Genomic DNA, 13458 nt, shown 5'->3' with positions numbered 1-13458 from the left:
AAAGTCCTATCATGTCACATATTTTACTTCTTTTAAAGTGCCATGGGGAGTTCCTGTCGTGGCTCAGCGGTTAACAAACCCGACTAGCATCTGTGAGGACACTGGTTCGATCCCTGGCCTCGCTCAGTGTTAGGGATCCTGTGTTGCTGTGGTGTGAGCTGGCAGCTGTAGCTCCAATTTGATCCCTAGCCTGGGAACTTCCATATGGTGAGGGTGAGGCCCTAAAAAGATAAAAAATAAATAAAGTGCCATGAATACAAAAGGGGTGACATGCTGAACACAGCATGGCTGCAGAGCTAAATAAACGAACTGGTATAAACTGGCTTTAAAAAAAAAAACAAACATAATCAGGATACAAAACAGTTCCACCAACACCCAAGTTTTTAACCACCACATAGTACTCCTTTTATATACTAGAACCCATCACAGGTCTAGAGGCCAGAATTGATCAACATTATGAAAGAAAACGTGTTACCTCAGAAAAGCAAAGCCATCCACTTTGAAGGCCTTCAATGGGAAACACACCGTTTCCTTGGAAGCCCTGTGCTCCTGTCACCGAGTTCCTCTGAGTCCTTGCATCCACGAGGCCAGCCTGGGCACACTGCTCAGAGCCAGGGCGTGTGTGGATCTGAAAGGGGCTGCACCCTTGCCGTCCTGTCAACTGTTCTGTCCACGCCTGAACACGTGTGCCCGCCTGGTGGCTTTAAACCGAAAGTGTTCTCAGGGCTGGCTGGGAAGCTTTGCACGCTGCTCGGGAGCTTTGCCAAGTACCACGGACAGATCACATTGCAAGTGGAGATCCCGCCCCACAATTCTGATTAAGAAAAAAGGAAATTACATGCACAGGAAATTTGGAATGCAAACACCCAAAGAGTTATCCTGCTAAACTACCCTAAAAAAGAAGCTGTGGTTTTACATTCTGGTCCTTGTAGTAACACAGGGGAACTGAGGTGCCTACTTATTCATAAAACCAGTAGCTCCAGAACTCAAATTTGGCCCTGAACTTGCTCAATGGCCCTGCCTTTCCTAATGTGCAGCACTCATCCTGTTTCCTGTGCCTTTTCACACTTACTTTTACTAAAAAGGATCCTGATTGCCCAATTAAAGACTTCTTACTAATTTCTGGTTCTCCTTAGCTTGAACATCTGGCCTAAAAATACTTTTTTCCTGTCTTTAATTTTAAAATTTGGTTAAATATTCAATAGGAAGGAAAATTTTTGAAATGGGGATTACTTTCCCTTGAAATACTATATAAAAGATGTATTTCATTTAAGTACTGGCTATAAAGCAACTGTCTTTCTCAATGGACAAATAAGGCTAGGTCCTAAGTTCTGAGGCTGTGCTGAAATTTTATAACTTGGATGAGACTGTTCAACAAAGGGAAACAGTGCATAACCACCCAAGTACCCACTGACCCCCAGCCCCAATTCACATGGCCTTAGTCACTTCTAGGTACAGTTTCTCATTTGTCAACTGGAAATGCTTCTTTCTTAACTGGATTGAGGGCACAGTCAGGTTTTTGTCCACATCTATTGCTGAGTAACTAACCAACCCAAAACTGACTGACTTGGAACATGCTAGTATTTGCTGATTCTTCAGTTTGGCAGTTTAATCTGGGCTCAGCTCAGTTCTGTTCTCTGGGGACAAGCATTTGCAGACCTCATTCTGGGTCAAGACTGGCTGTGACAGCTGGGAAACCTAGGCCTATTTTCAGGGATCACTCTCTCTACCTAGGATCTCATCCTGCAGGGGCCCAGGGCAAGCTTGTTCCTAAGGTGACCTTGTACAGAAGGAACATAATGGTAGAAGCTGCAAGGCCTCTGGAGGGTGAGGCTCAGAAACCAGGCATGTCACTCTGCTGCTTTCCACTGGTTAAAGCAAGTCACAATGGCTGCAAAAAATCTACTGGTGCTTTTATCCACAGGGTTTCAGCATGTTTCCCACCTTGGAAAATGGAGTGTAACACGCTGTGTTCTGACTTGTATGATGAAAAGCCACTATATTATTTGTAAATTTAGGGAGTTCCCGTCGTAGCTCAGTGGAAATCAATCTGACTCGCATCCATGAGGACACAGGTTCAATCACTGGCCTCCCTCACGGGGTTAAGGAGCTAACATTGCTGTGGCCCTGGTGTAGGTGGGCAGCCGTAGCTCCAATTTGACCCCTACCTAGTCTGGGAACCTCCATATGCTGTGAGTGCCGCAAATAAAAATATCTTATGGGTCCCCTGAACTAGTCAGTTCACATGACATGCACTCTCAAAGCACTTCCAGAGTGCCAACAATTTTGGCAATAATTAAAGTGATAAAACAGACAAATAAATGAAATAGTATACAATAGGTATAAAGAATGAAAAATGTCCTAAATACTAAAGATAGCCAAACTCTACTCCTTGCAGATTATCAATAATCCCAGTTAGGTAAATGGAAATCAAGCATTTCAACATGCATACACACAAAAAGGGGGTAAGGAGTTAATAGTTAACCACTGACAACACTTAATTCTGGAGAAGCAGCAAATGAGGTTAAAAGGATTAGTAGGAAGAATACTAATAAGCTAGTCAAGATGGATTTTAACTTGATTTCTATGAGCAAATGCTTCTCGCTACATTATGTGATCTTTAAAAAGCAGTTAGAGGAATTCCCTTAATGGCGCAGTGGTTAACAAATCCAACTAGGAACCATGAGGTTGCAGGTTCGATCCCTGGCCTTGCTTAGTGGGGTAAGGATCCGGTGTTGCCATGAGCTGTGGTGTAGGTTGCAGATGTGGCTCAGATCCCGAGTTGCTGTGGCTCTGGCATAGGCCGGTGGCTACAGCTCCAATTAGACCCCTAGCCTGAGAACCTCCAAATACCGCCGGAGCGGCCCTAGAAAAACCAAAAGACAAAAAAAAAGCAGTTAGAGCACACATACACAAAATTAAAGGCTTATATCAAATTCAATAAGAATTAGGATGCTGTTCTCTAAAATTGCCTCTTCTGGTGCTAAAAACCTGACCTTACCCTGGTAAATTCCACGATTTAACCCTTAAGACATTTCCTCAAGCTTTCATAAATTTTATAGTGCTGTTATAAGCCGGGAGAAGCTGTGTCTATTTCAGTCATTCAGTGTAACAGTCTCAACTGTAGTCTCATGTAGGAGCTTGAAAGGGTGCAACTCCCTCTCCCCGCCCCACTGGGCAAATGGGGACAAGTCGATGATTGTCAGAAACCAGACCCTGGGTCTCTGGGGAAAAGGGAAAGCTTTTCTTTGCTGCAGAGTATCAGTTACCATAAAAGATATGCTTGATTCAGGCAAAATTAATAGATGCTTGTTGAAGAATAAGAGTTTCTCTCTATGAGCCCACAGAATATTATTTACAAAAGGAAATAAATAACTCCAGGAAGAAGCCTGGTAGACAGCACATTAACCAGATAAAATTAACACAACCAACGGTGTGCTCATGGGCTTCTGCTGTAATGCACCAGGACTGACTGCCTATACCAAGATGCAAAACCTGAACTGAAGCACGAGGGAACAATGAGAATAACCCAGCTTCAAACTCTTCAAGTTGTGAAGGACTAAGGCTGAGGAGTTGTTCCAAATTAAAAGACACTGAAGAGATACAGCAACTCACTCCAGTGAAGGATGAGCAACAGGGAGATTGCCAGTGGTTAGTGTTAGGACTCTGGCACAATTTGAAGTTAGGGTGTAAAGCCGCCCTGAGCTTTAAAGTCCTGGATTTGATCAGTGCAGTGTGACTGGACAAGAGAAGGCCCTGAACCTCAGGATAAAGAAGTCATCAGAGATGAAGGGCTGTGCCTGAAACCTTGTTCTGGGGCTGCTCTACACAGAACACACAGAACATGCAGAAAGCAAATGTGGCATCTAAATCAAGGGACAAAGATTCCGGGGTGCCACTCCTGCAACCTCTGTGAGCGTGAACCTTTCTTAGTTTCTTAACAAAATCTTTCTCAAGACTTGCTATTTCCTGCCCCCTGGGGTGAACGCTCCAGACCCAGGAATATGCATCCAGACAGTACTCAAGTCTAGGAATCGACATTTCTGCCAGAATCTTTAAATACAGTAAAACTACCACTCTACATGAATTAGTTGAAATCAAGGAGAAAAACACCACACACACAGAGAAAAACACCACACACACAGAGAAAAACACCACACACACAATTCTTGGCACTGGCAATTAATTATCTGCCTTTCTAAAAGTCAGATATTATTTCAGGTGCTTAAGTTAAACCGTGAACACAAAAGCATTGACTCTTATGGAGATTACAATATCATTTGACACAGAAGACCACTGAAGGAGTTCCCACTGTGGCTCAGTGGTACAGAACCCGACCAGTATCCATGTTCTAGTATCCCTGGCCCCACTCAGTGGGTTAAGGACTCGGCATTGCCATGAGCTGTGTAGGTCGCAGGCCAGGCTCAGATCCCAAGTTGCTGTGACTGTGGTGGAGGCCGGCAGCTGCAGCTCCGATTCAACCCTTAGCCAAGGAACTTCCATATGCTGCGAGTGCACCCCAAAAAAGCAAAAAAAACCAAAACCAAACAAACAAAATTAACACTTTGACTTTAACATTAAAAGCTCACTACTTTACAAAAACATGCAAGGCAAGCAGGTAAATTATACAACTTAACCATATCAGAGGAAACAGAAACACACATTTTAAGGTCACTCGCTGTTACCTAGGAGAAAAGGTCATAATGCTAAAACTACAAGCTAACCACTAGGCTAAATGTTCAACAAACCCTTGACACTCAAAGCCAATCTATGGATAGAAGTACCATAGGTCTCCACTGCCTGAATGAAGAAACAGGCTTAATAGGTTAAAAATGATTGGAGTTTTCATGTGGCACAGCAGGTTAAGGCCCTGGCTTGGTAGCTGCTGCAGCCAGTGTGGGTTCAATCCCTGGCCTAGGAACTTCCACATGCAGGGTGAACCTCTGAGAAAGGAGTAACAGGGGACTGGAGAAACACACTCATAACCATTCTTTCATTCCTTAAAGGTAATAACCAAGTTACACATCAATAACACTAATATATACATGATAAATTATCCATATATCCCTGGTCAGGCAGAAACTTTCATTATTTGTTATTGAATTTACTATGCCAATAAAATAAATATTGGAAATTAATTTCATGTTTTGCTATTTATCAGCAAAGAGTTTTACAGGAGGTGAAAGGAAACACACATTCGTCCCTGACTCATACCTTCTACGTCACTTGCTCTATCAAGACAGAATGCAAGCCAGCTGTTCTGGTGTTTCTTCACCTCCCTCTCCCATTTCTCAGGTCTAAAGAAAGACCTGATCCTCTGAACACAGCACGACTGTGTATTTCCACCGAAAGTCGCAGAACCTAACTAGCACATGCCTGGCCAAGCTCTACCTGCTGCACAGCACAGACACTGGTTCACACTGTGATCATCTCCAAGGGAAAAGAATCTGAGAGTGGATGTGTGTACACGTATAACTGAATCACAGTGTTGTATAGCAGAAATGATCACAACCTTGTAAATCAACTAGACTTCAATAAAACTTTGTTTAAAAAAAAGCAGATTGGAAGTTCCCATTGTGGCTCAATGATAACGAACCTGACTAGGAACCATGAGGGTGCAGATTCAATCCCTGGCCTCGCTCAGTGGGTGAAGGATCCAGGTACTGCCGTGAGCTGTGGGGTAGGTCAAAGACACAGCTTGGATCCCACGTTGCTGTGGCTATGGTGTATGTAGGCTGGCAACTGTAGCTCCCACTCGACCCCTAGCCTGGGAACATCCACATGCCACGTGTGTGGCTCTACAAAGACACAAAGACAAAAAAAAAAAAAAAAGGCAGAGACTTACTAGAATATGGCTTATCATCACTTTCTCTTGGGTTTCATGTTCATCTCAAAATTTCCATTACATTCAGTGAAATCCTTAAAATAGTATCTGGCATTCAGTGTAACTCAACTTCCATTCAACACATCTTTTTCCAATTATCAGTGACAATTTACTAACACCATGTGTATTAAGATGATTAAGTGGACCTGTGGTTGGGAAGAAAAATTACTCCATAACTTCCTATGAATTGTCTTCAGGCTGTTCTTCCCCCACCTCCACTTCCACCTCCTAGAAAGCAGACTACAGGAAGACAGGCTTGGGACTGCTGCCACAGGACTCATACCTCAAAGATTTCCACCGTTTTTCTACTAACCCTGGGTTATCTGGGGGAAAAGATTCTGAAAATTATTACACACTTGCGCCTACAGCCAAATAAATTTGGCTTCGATGATATATGATGTACCAAAAAGAACAAGGGCATAATATGCTTTTAAAACTTTATTTCAACATAACTATGCTTACAGAAATAAACTTATATGGGTTAATAGAATGCAATTTAAGTTTAACTTATCTTACACAATTAGGACCAAAAACCTGGTACATGATTTGCTTTATTAAAAAAAAAAAAAAAAAAGGCCTTTGCAATCTGGTTTTTCATCTATTACAAATGTATATAAAGGATCCTCCATCAAATGCTGCTAAAGCGAACAAGAACTTTGAGAAATTAACCTTTGGTTTGTCTCTGATAAATAACATGTATTGCACTGTAAAGGTTTAAAATAATTGGTGCAACAAAAACATGGTTGTAATGTTTCAACGCCTGTTTAAAAAATTCAGTAATGCTTATGTACACACAGGAAAACATAGAAGCTATCCAATCTAGTTAATATTGCATGTAGATCCCAAATCTACTCAAACCAAGACAGATACTTTCTTAAATCTGAATTAACACCATCAGTCCAGTTCATCTGCTAAAGTCAACAAGGAAACTCTGCACAGTAGCTGCTTTTCTGATTTGTGCAACAGAGAAAATTAAGTTTCTTCCCCAGCTTTTTAGTCCAAAACTACAAGGAAAGAATTTCTTCCATTGTCAACATTCATGGGGTGACAGACAATGAGGTCCACTTAGGCTTAAATCTGAATCAGCACTCATATCTGAGTCCTCAAAGTTAAAGACCATGTGATTTTAGAAGTGATACTAAAAATAAAATGGCCCTTCTTAGAAGACTAGAGCAAAAGATCCAGCCCTAGTTAAAACTTATTAAAAAAAAAAAAAAAAGTAGCCCTTTGTGAAATACACCTAAAAACAAAATAAAACAAACCAAAACCCCGCCCCAAAAGCCCCAAAGAAGCAGCTTTGAAAAGAGGAAAAAACAGAACTTAAGCTATCTTGAAACTCAATGTGAATACAGGTTTAGGAAATAGCAAAGATTCATTTATAAGGTTTACACCTATGATGAAGCTTATACTCTACACATCTCAACTTTCACTCTAATACTAAAAATCAACTCAGAGAACATGTTCACTTTTTACTCCTTAATCAAAAGGGAAAATTCTATCCAGGGGAGGGGAAACTGAGAAAACAGATTCAAACAATCCAATGTAAATATAACATTTTTCAAATGTAAAAACTCCCAACTAGACCAGAAGTTTCTATTACTAAATATACTTTTCAATGAAACAATTTTAATGAGTACAAATACATGGCATTAAGGTTCAGAACCTAATATAGGCCTGACACTCAAGTCCTTCTTTTCTGGAATAAAAGCCTTAAAGTCTACTCGTTTCCAGTAATAATATTTTCACAGATCACTTTAATAAAAGGGGTTTTAATTTCCTTCATATTTTTGCTTTTGACATTCTAGTCTTATAAACCTAAATAGGAAAATTAGTCTAATTGCCCAGAAATCAATTTTTCTTCTTTTGTAATATGGAAGAGCCATAACGACCTCTTACCCAAACTGATTTCCAATCTCTAATTTGTATTCAACATGAGTTATTTCATATGTACTATAAAAGGTACATATAATATGTAACCATGAACATCAAAAAATCTAGTAGTTAGAAAGGTTTAACTAACTTTATAATTTAAGTTTTAAAACATAAATATTTGCAGCTTGATCTGTCGACGATGATTGTCAGAGCTGAGATTTCACCTAGAATTCACACCATTTATATATCGCCATCATTAACACAAAACACACACCAGTAACACACAACTTACCACCTCCCCTTGAGAAAATCTCCTGCTTCTTTAAATCTTTGGCCTCCCAGTCAACTCCAAGTTCAAATGCCTTTAACTTCTCTCTCGGATTAACCCACACATACTCTTCCTAACCCTTCACGTTGCCAAACGCTGTCGCCTGCCTCAAAGAGCACCGCACCAAAGAAAATGAATGAAATATTAAGTGGTTACTTCAGAACAGAACATGGGAGAATGGGAACCAAGGTTCCCTAATGGCATCATACTTTATTTTACTGCAATGAATAACTGATTGGCAAGGAAAAAAACTTACGTTAGATTCTTACGCATTCTTCGGCAACCGGCCACAAACCATACCAACAAATGCGAGGTACATACTCTTCCACACATAGTGCCACACAGGAACACCAGAAGAGCTGCAACTCAACTGAGGCCTTCTCTGAAGAAAAAGGCTGTCACAGGAACAGCCAGGACACGCACTAGTTGGTGGAGATCCCTGAGAAAGTGATTTTTTAAAATATGAACTGAACTGAACTTTCACTAGCTTTTTCACTGAATTCACAGGAAGCAGCAGCGGCTCTACCAGCATCCATGCTATACCTACCTTCTCTTCCTAAGTTTTCTGTATCATTGTTATGGCTTTGGAATCTCACACACTGATATTCTGTATAACATGAAGGAGCACTTCTGCCTCCTGATTCCAGATTTGCAGTCCAAATAAAAACTAAAGTTCTTTATTCAGAGGAGTAGATATATAAACACCATCTATGAATAAATGTTTTTCTCAAAGAAATGACTTAATACCATACATTTAGGAAGTAGCTATACTAAGACAGGCCAAAAAATTAAAAGCTGTGAATTCACGACATCAACTTAAAATAAATAACTTATATGAAAAACAGATTCTAATATAAAATGTTAAAATCACAATCAACGGACTGAACCCGCATGTTTCATTTGTTCACAAATTTGCACACACTGATACTCTGCAAAAAAGACAACTGCAAAAGGCTGAAAAAGACTTACCCTTTTGCAATGAAAGAGGTGAAAGGCAACATGCATATAAGGTGTTACAACACAAATGCTATTTCTAAAAAAAAAATGTAACTGCATAGGTTAACAATAATGTGCAACATCTTAATGCATTAAAGCACCAAAAAACCCAAAAAAACCCAAAAAAACCCCAAGTCATTGTTCTTACGACGATTAACATATACAAATAAGAAATACATAGTGAGCAGTTCCCATCATAGCTCAGCAGTAATGAACTCGACTGGTACCCATGCATGAGGACTGGGTCTGATCCCTGGCCTCACTCAATGGATTAAGGATCTGGCTTTGCTGTGAGCTGTGGTGTAGGTCACAGCCCCCGTTCGGATCTCCTGGGGCTGGGGCTGTGGTGTAGGCAAGCAGCTGTAGCTCTGATATGACCCCTAGCCTGGGAACTTCCATATGTCGCACGGACAGCCCTAAAATCAAAAAAGAAAAAAAAAAAAGAAAAAGGAAAAAAAAGAAAAATACATATTGATCAAAACTCAGGAAGTAAAATACCTGGACTAGTACAACGTGCACTGTTGGCACAATTTCTCTTCAATTTAAATGTCTCTTCTCATCTCAAAAATTTTTTAAAGTGCTAACTTTAAATAAAGCAGGTAAATTCTTCAGGGAATTTGCTACCGAAGTATGCCAATTTTGCTAGGGCGAAAGAGGAACTAGGAATACACTCAAGTGAGACAGGAAGACAGGCGCGCGGAGACACCGCCAAGTCGGAGCTGGACAAAGCCGCAGCCCGCTCTGACGCCACCTGGGCCCCAAGGGTTCAATCCCGTGCAGGAACCAACAGACCTCCCCGCCTGCTGCTGCACTGCACGCCCTCAGACCCGCTTCATAGCTACACATGCCGGCCCCGCCGCTTACAAACCCAGACCAACACCCAATAAAGCAACATGACCGACCGACCAGGGGCGGGCCGCCCCAGAGATGACCACACAACGCCACGGGGACCCTCCAGACCTCAAGCTGAACCCGCCCGCGCCGCGTCACTCCTGCCCTTGCGCCGCCTTTTCCAGGAAGTAGACGTTAACCAGGTGGCGATGCAGGTGCCTGCTGTAGTCCCTCTCCTTCCGGAACGCGCGGTCACAGAAGATGCACACGAACCCGCCCGCCGCCAATGCATCCTTGCCGCTCTTCCCGCGCGTCTCCTGTGGGGCCGGCCGAGCCCCGTTCAACCCTGAGTCGTCGCTGTCCTCGGACACGTTGTCGCTCAGGTCGCTTCCGTCGTGACTGTGGATGCCTTCGTCTTCCTCCACGTCCGGAGCCCCACCTGCGGCCGTGGTGACCGGAGGGGACGCCCCGGGTGCTCGGGAGGCTGGGTCTCTGCCAGGGGCGCTCTCCGCCTTGTCCCCGTCGCTGTCCATCGCCACCCGTGCGCCCTCCGGAGGCTCACGTTCGGGCTCCCTCGGCTTGTGTTCAGAGGATGGAACCTGAGCAGACGGCTCGATGGCGGCGCCAAGACCAGCTGGACCCTCCACGGCCTCCTCCGCCTCCACGGTCCCGAGACGGGCTTCCTGACCACCTCCGCCTGCAGGGACAACGTTTCGGTCTCCGGACGCCTCTTCTTTCGGGAGTTCCCCCGGCAGAGGTGGAGGTGGTGACAGGTCCTGCCCACGGGCCCCATCCTGAACAGGCACCGGGCCACCTTCAACAAGCACCTGTTCCTCCTGGGTCACGGCCCTCCGCGGGTCGGGCTTTTCCCGGTCACTCTCTTTTCGAGGAGACCTTTTGGGGATCGGCTCCACAGGAGGCGGCGGCTCCTTCTCATCAGGCCCCAGGCGAGCAACCTCTGCAGCTGTCACCTGAACCTCCGCAGGTGCCGCCTGAACAACCTCCGCAGGCCCCACGGGGGGAGGGGGAGGAGGAGGAGGCTCCGTCTCATCAGGCCCCACCCGAGCGACCTCCACCTCCGCAGGTGCCACCTGAACAAACTCTACCTCCGCCCGTACCACCTCAACAACCTTCGCAGGCTCCACGGGAGGAGGGGGAGGTTCCTTCTCCTCAGGCCCCACCTGAACAACCTCAACCTCCGCAGGTGCCACCCGAACAACCTCTACCTCTGCAGGTGCCACCTGAACGACCTCTACCTCCGAAGGTGTCACCTGAACGACCCCTGCAGGCCCCGCAGGAGGAGGAGGAGGGGGCGCAGGGGGAGGCTCCGTGCCAGCAACCTCTACCTCAGCAGGTGTCACCTGAATGACCTCGCCAGGCCCCACAGAGGGAGGAGGGGGAGGCGGGTCTGGCAGTGCAGGCCCCACCTGAGGAGGCTCTGTCTGAGCAGGTTTCTGCTGGACAGTACCCTTCTGAGCCGCCTTGCTGCTTTTTCTAGAGGGTTTATGTTTCAGAGTTTTCTTCTTTGTGCTCTTCTTCATGCAAATACTTTGCTTCTTATTCTCCACTCTGCTGTCACCCTTTGGTGTTTCCTGGCCACTTCTGGATTTGCTCTCTGCCTTCTTCTTCTTTTTTGGCGCAGGTTCCTCATCCGGAACAGGCTCTTGTAAGGGACGGGCTTCAGCGCCCACCTTCCTCTTGCTCTTCTTGGTGGTGCAGGTTGCTTCTGAACGGTTTCCTGGGTGGGCTTCCACGTCTTTAGCTTCCATGGCCGATTTGCGAGTTCTGGTAGTCACCTGGCTGGAGGCGTTACTACAAGGCTTTTTCTCTTTTGAAACATTCTCTTTTTTCTCCACTCTTACAGACTTCTCGTTTTTCTTCCCAGCCACGTCCCCCTTTATCTTTGCCTGCTCCGTTTCTGTTTTCTCGCTGGTGATTTTGTCATCAGGCAAGTCGGCCTCTCGCTTTTTGGTTTTCTTCAGTTTCACCTTTGAGACATCCATCGTTTTACTGGGGCAGGTGGGATGCTTCGACTTGAAATGATACTGCAGATTACACTTCTTGGAAGCTGCGTAGTCGCACACCGGGCAGTTGAACTGCCGTGGATTGACATGCAGCTCGACGTGCTTCTTGAAGTTACTTCTGTCTGCTGTCTTGTAGTCACAGTGCGGGCAGCTCAGCGGTTTAGGCCCGTTGTGCACCTGTCTCGCGTGGCGGGTTACTTCGTGTTGATTAGAGGCCACGTAACTGCACTGGTCGCACTTAAATGGCTTCTCACCTGAGGGTAAACAAGAGATGTTACTGGAGACATACACCAGGAAGTGAATTAAGACTTATTCAAATCACCTGACAAGGAATTGGATACATAGGAAAGCAAACAAAAACAAAAAACCACAAAAACTATTTCTCCAAGACGTCATCATGCAACTCACATTTACCATATTTATTTGTATATCTTTTCTCTTCCCCTTGACACTGACCCTCATACCAAATGGAAGGATAATTTTCTCAGTTCATCATCATCTCCTAAAACAGGTACCAAGCTAAGGCTTTCCAGCACTATTAGAGAACACAGATTTGTCAATTACCAGCAAAGTGACCTGGGCTCTCAAGGCTAATTTAGGGGCTTGGTCACCCAAAGAGAGAAGATAATTTCACATTTTTTATATTTAGTTAAAACAAATGTATAAGGGAGTAGAATATAAAATTCCCGTACATTTAAGATAAGTCTTGAGACTTCAAAATAACTATCTCACACTCTAAGCTACCGCTCCCAGAGTTTGAAAACAATGCTTTGGCCTCTGGGAGTAAAAAGGCTTTTCCTCTCAACCTAACCCTTTGAGCATCAGAGCAGGAACTGGGTCAAGTTTCAATCAGCAAACATTCCCAGTGCCCAGGGGCGCTACTTCGCAGCAAACGTAGAGCCCGAGTCTTGATTCTCTCCCTCCTCCTTCTAGAGAATGGGCAAAGACACCAGGTGAGTGAAAAGAGGCAACAAATAGATATGGTCCATAAAACAAGCAAACACAGTCACAGCCACAGGCACACACGAGACCAGAAGCACCCTGCATCCCCCCCCACCCCATTTAAAGGCAGAGATGAACTCATTCTACCTGAATACATACCCACCTAGATCACACTCTAGTAAATATTACCAAACGGTATCCATACCCCACTGGTCCAAGGGAAAGCGTAGCAGAAAAACGGAAAGTGACATGTATGAAATTTCACTTCTCAAACATTCTCAAATTCACATCAAATCTTATTTGTTTTCATTTTTCAACAAAACTACGGAGGCATTTAGTAAAACCACGTAGATGGTGAGCTTTTTTACATGAGGAGAAGATGGCTGATGACAGAATACTTGATCACAAGAACAAAACCATATCCAGGTCCTTCAGACAGTAGACGCAGCTCCTCCCCACACTGACCGAGAACACATCATAACCAGAAACTTCTAATGTGTACATTACACTAGCTGCACACGGTCCCATCATTGTGTCCTCCCCATTGAGGGAGGTCAACAGAGACAACGTTTCCTGAACAT

At 44.3% G+C, this 13458-nt stretch overlaps 1 protein-coding gene across 4 annotated transcripts in view; it reads right to left on the bottom strand.

Annotated features, from left to right (window-relative positions):
• Positions 1-6309: 6309 nt before the first annotated feature.
• LOC125137532 (RE1-silencing transcription factor-like) overlaps positions 6310-13458 on the bottom strand; it is a 162374-nt gene continuing 155225 nt past the window's right edge. For all 4 annotated transcript variants that reach the window (XM_047798294.1, XM_047798295.1, XM_047798293.1 and 1 more), the window contains one exon: positions 6310-12189. In XM_047798294.1, coding sequence (XP_047654250.1) covers positions 10067-12189 — 2123 coding nt within the window. In that variant the 3' untranslated portion in view covers positions 6310-10066. The remainder of the gene's footprint in view (positions 12190-13458) is intronic.

The sequence above is a fragment of the Phacochoerus africanus genome, chromosome 10 (genome assembly GCF_016906955.1).
Source record: "Phacochoerus africanus isolate WHEZ1 chromosome 10, ROS_Pafr_v1, whole genome shotgun sequence".
Taxonomy (NCBI): Eukaryota; Metazoa; Chordata; class Mammalia; order Artiodactyla; family Suidae; genus Phacochoerus; species Phacochoerus africanus.
Note: the sequence above shows the minus strand (reverse complement) of the source record. Positions and strands in the feature narration are given on the sequence as shown.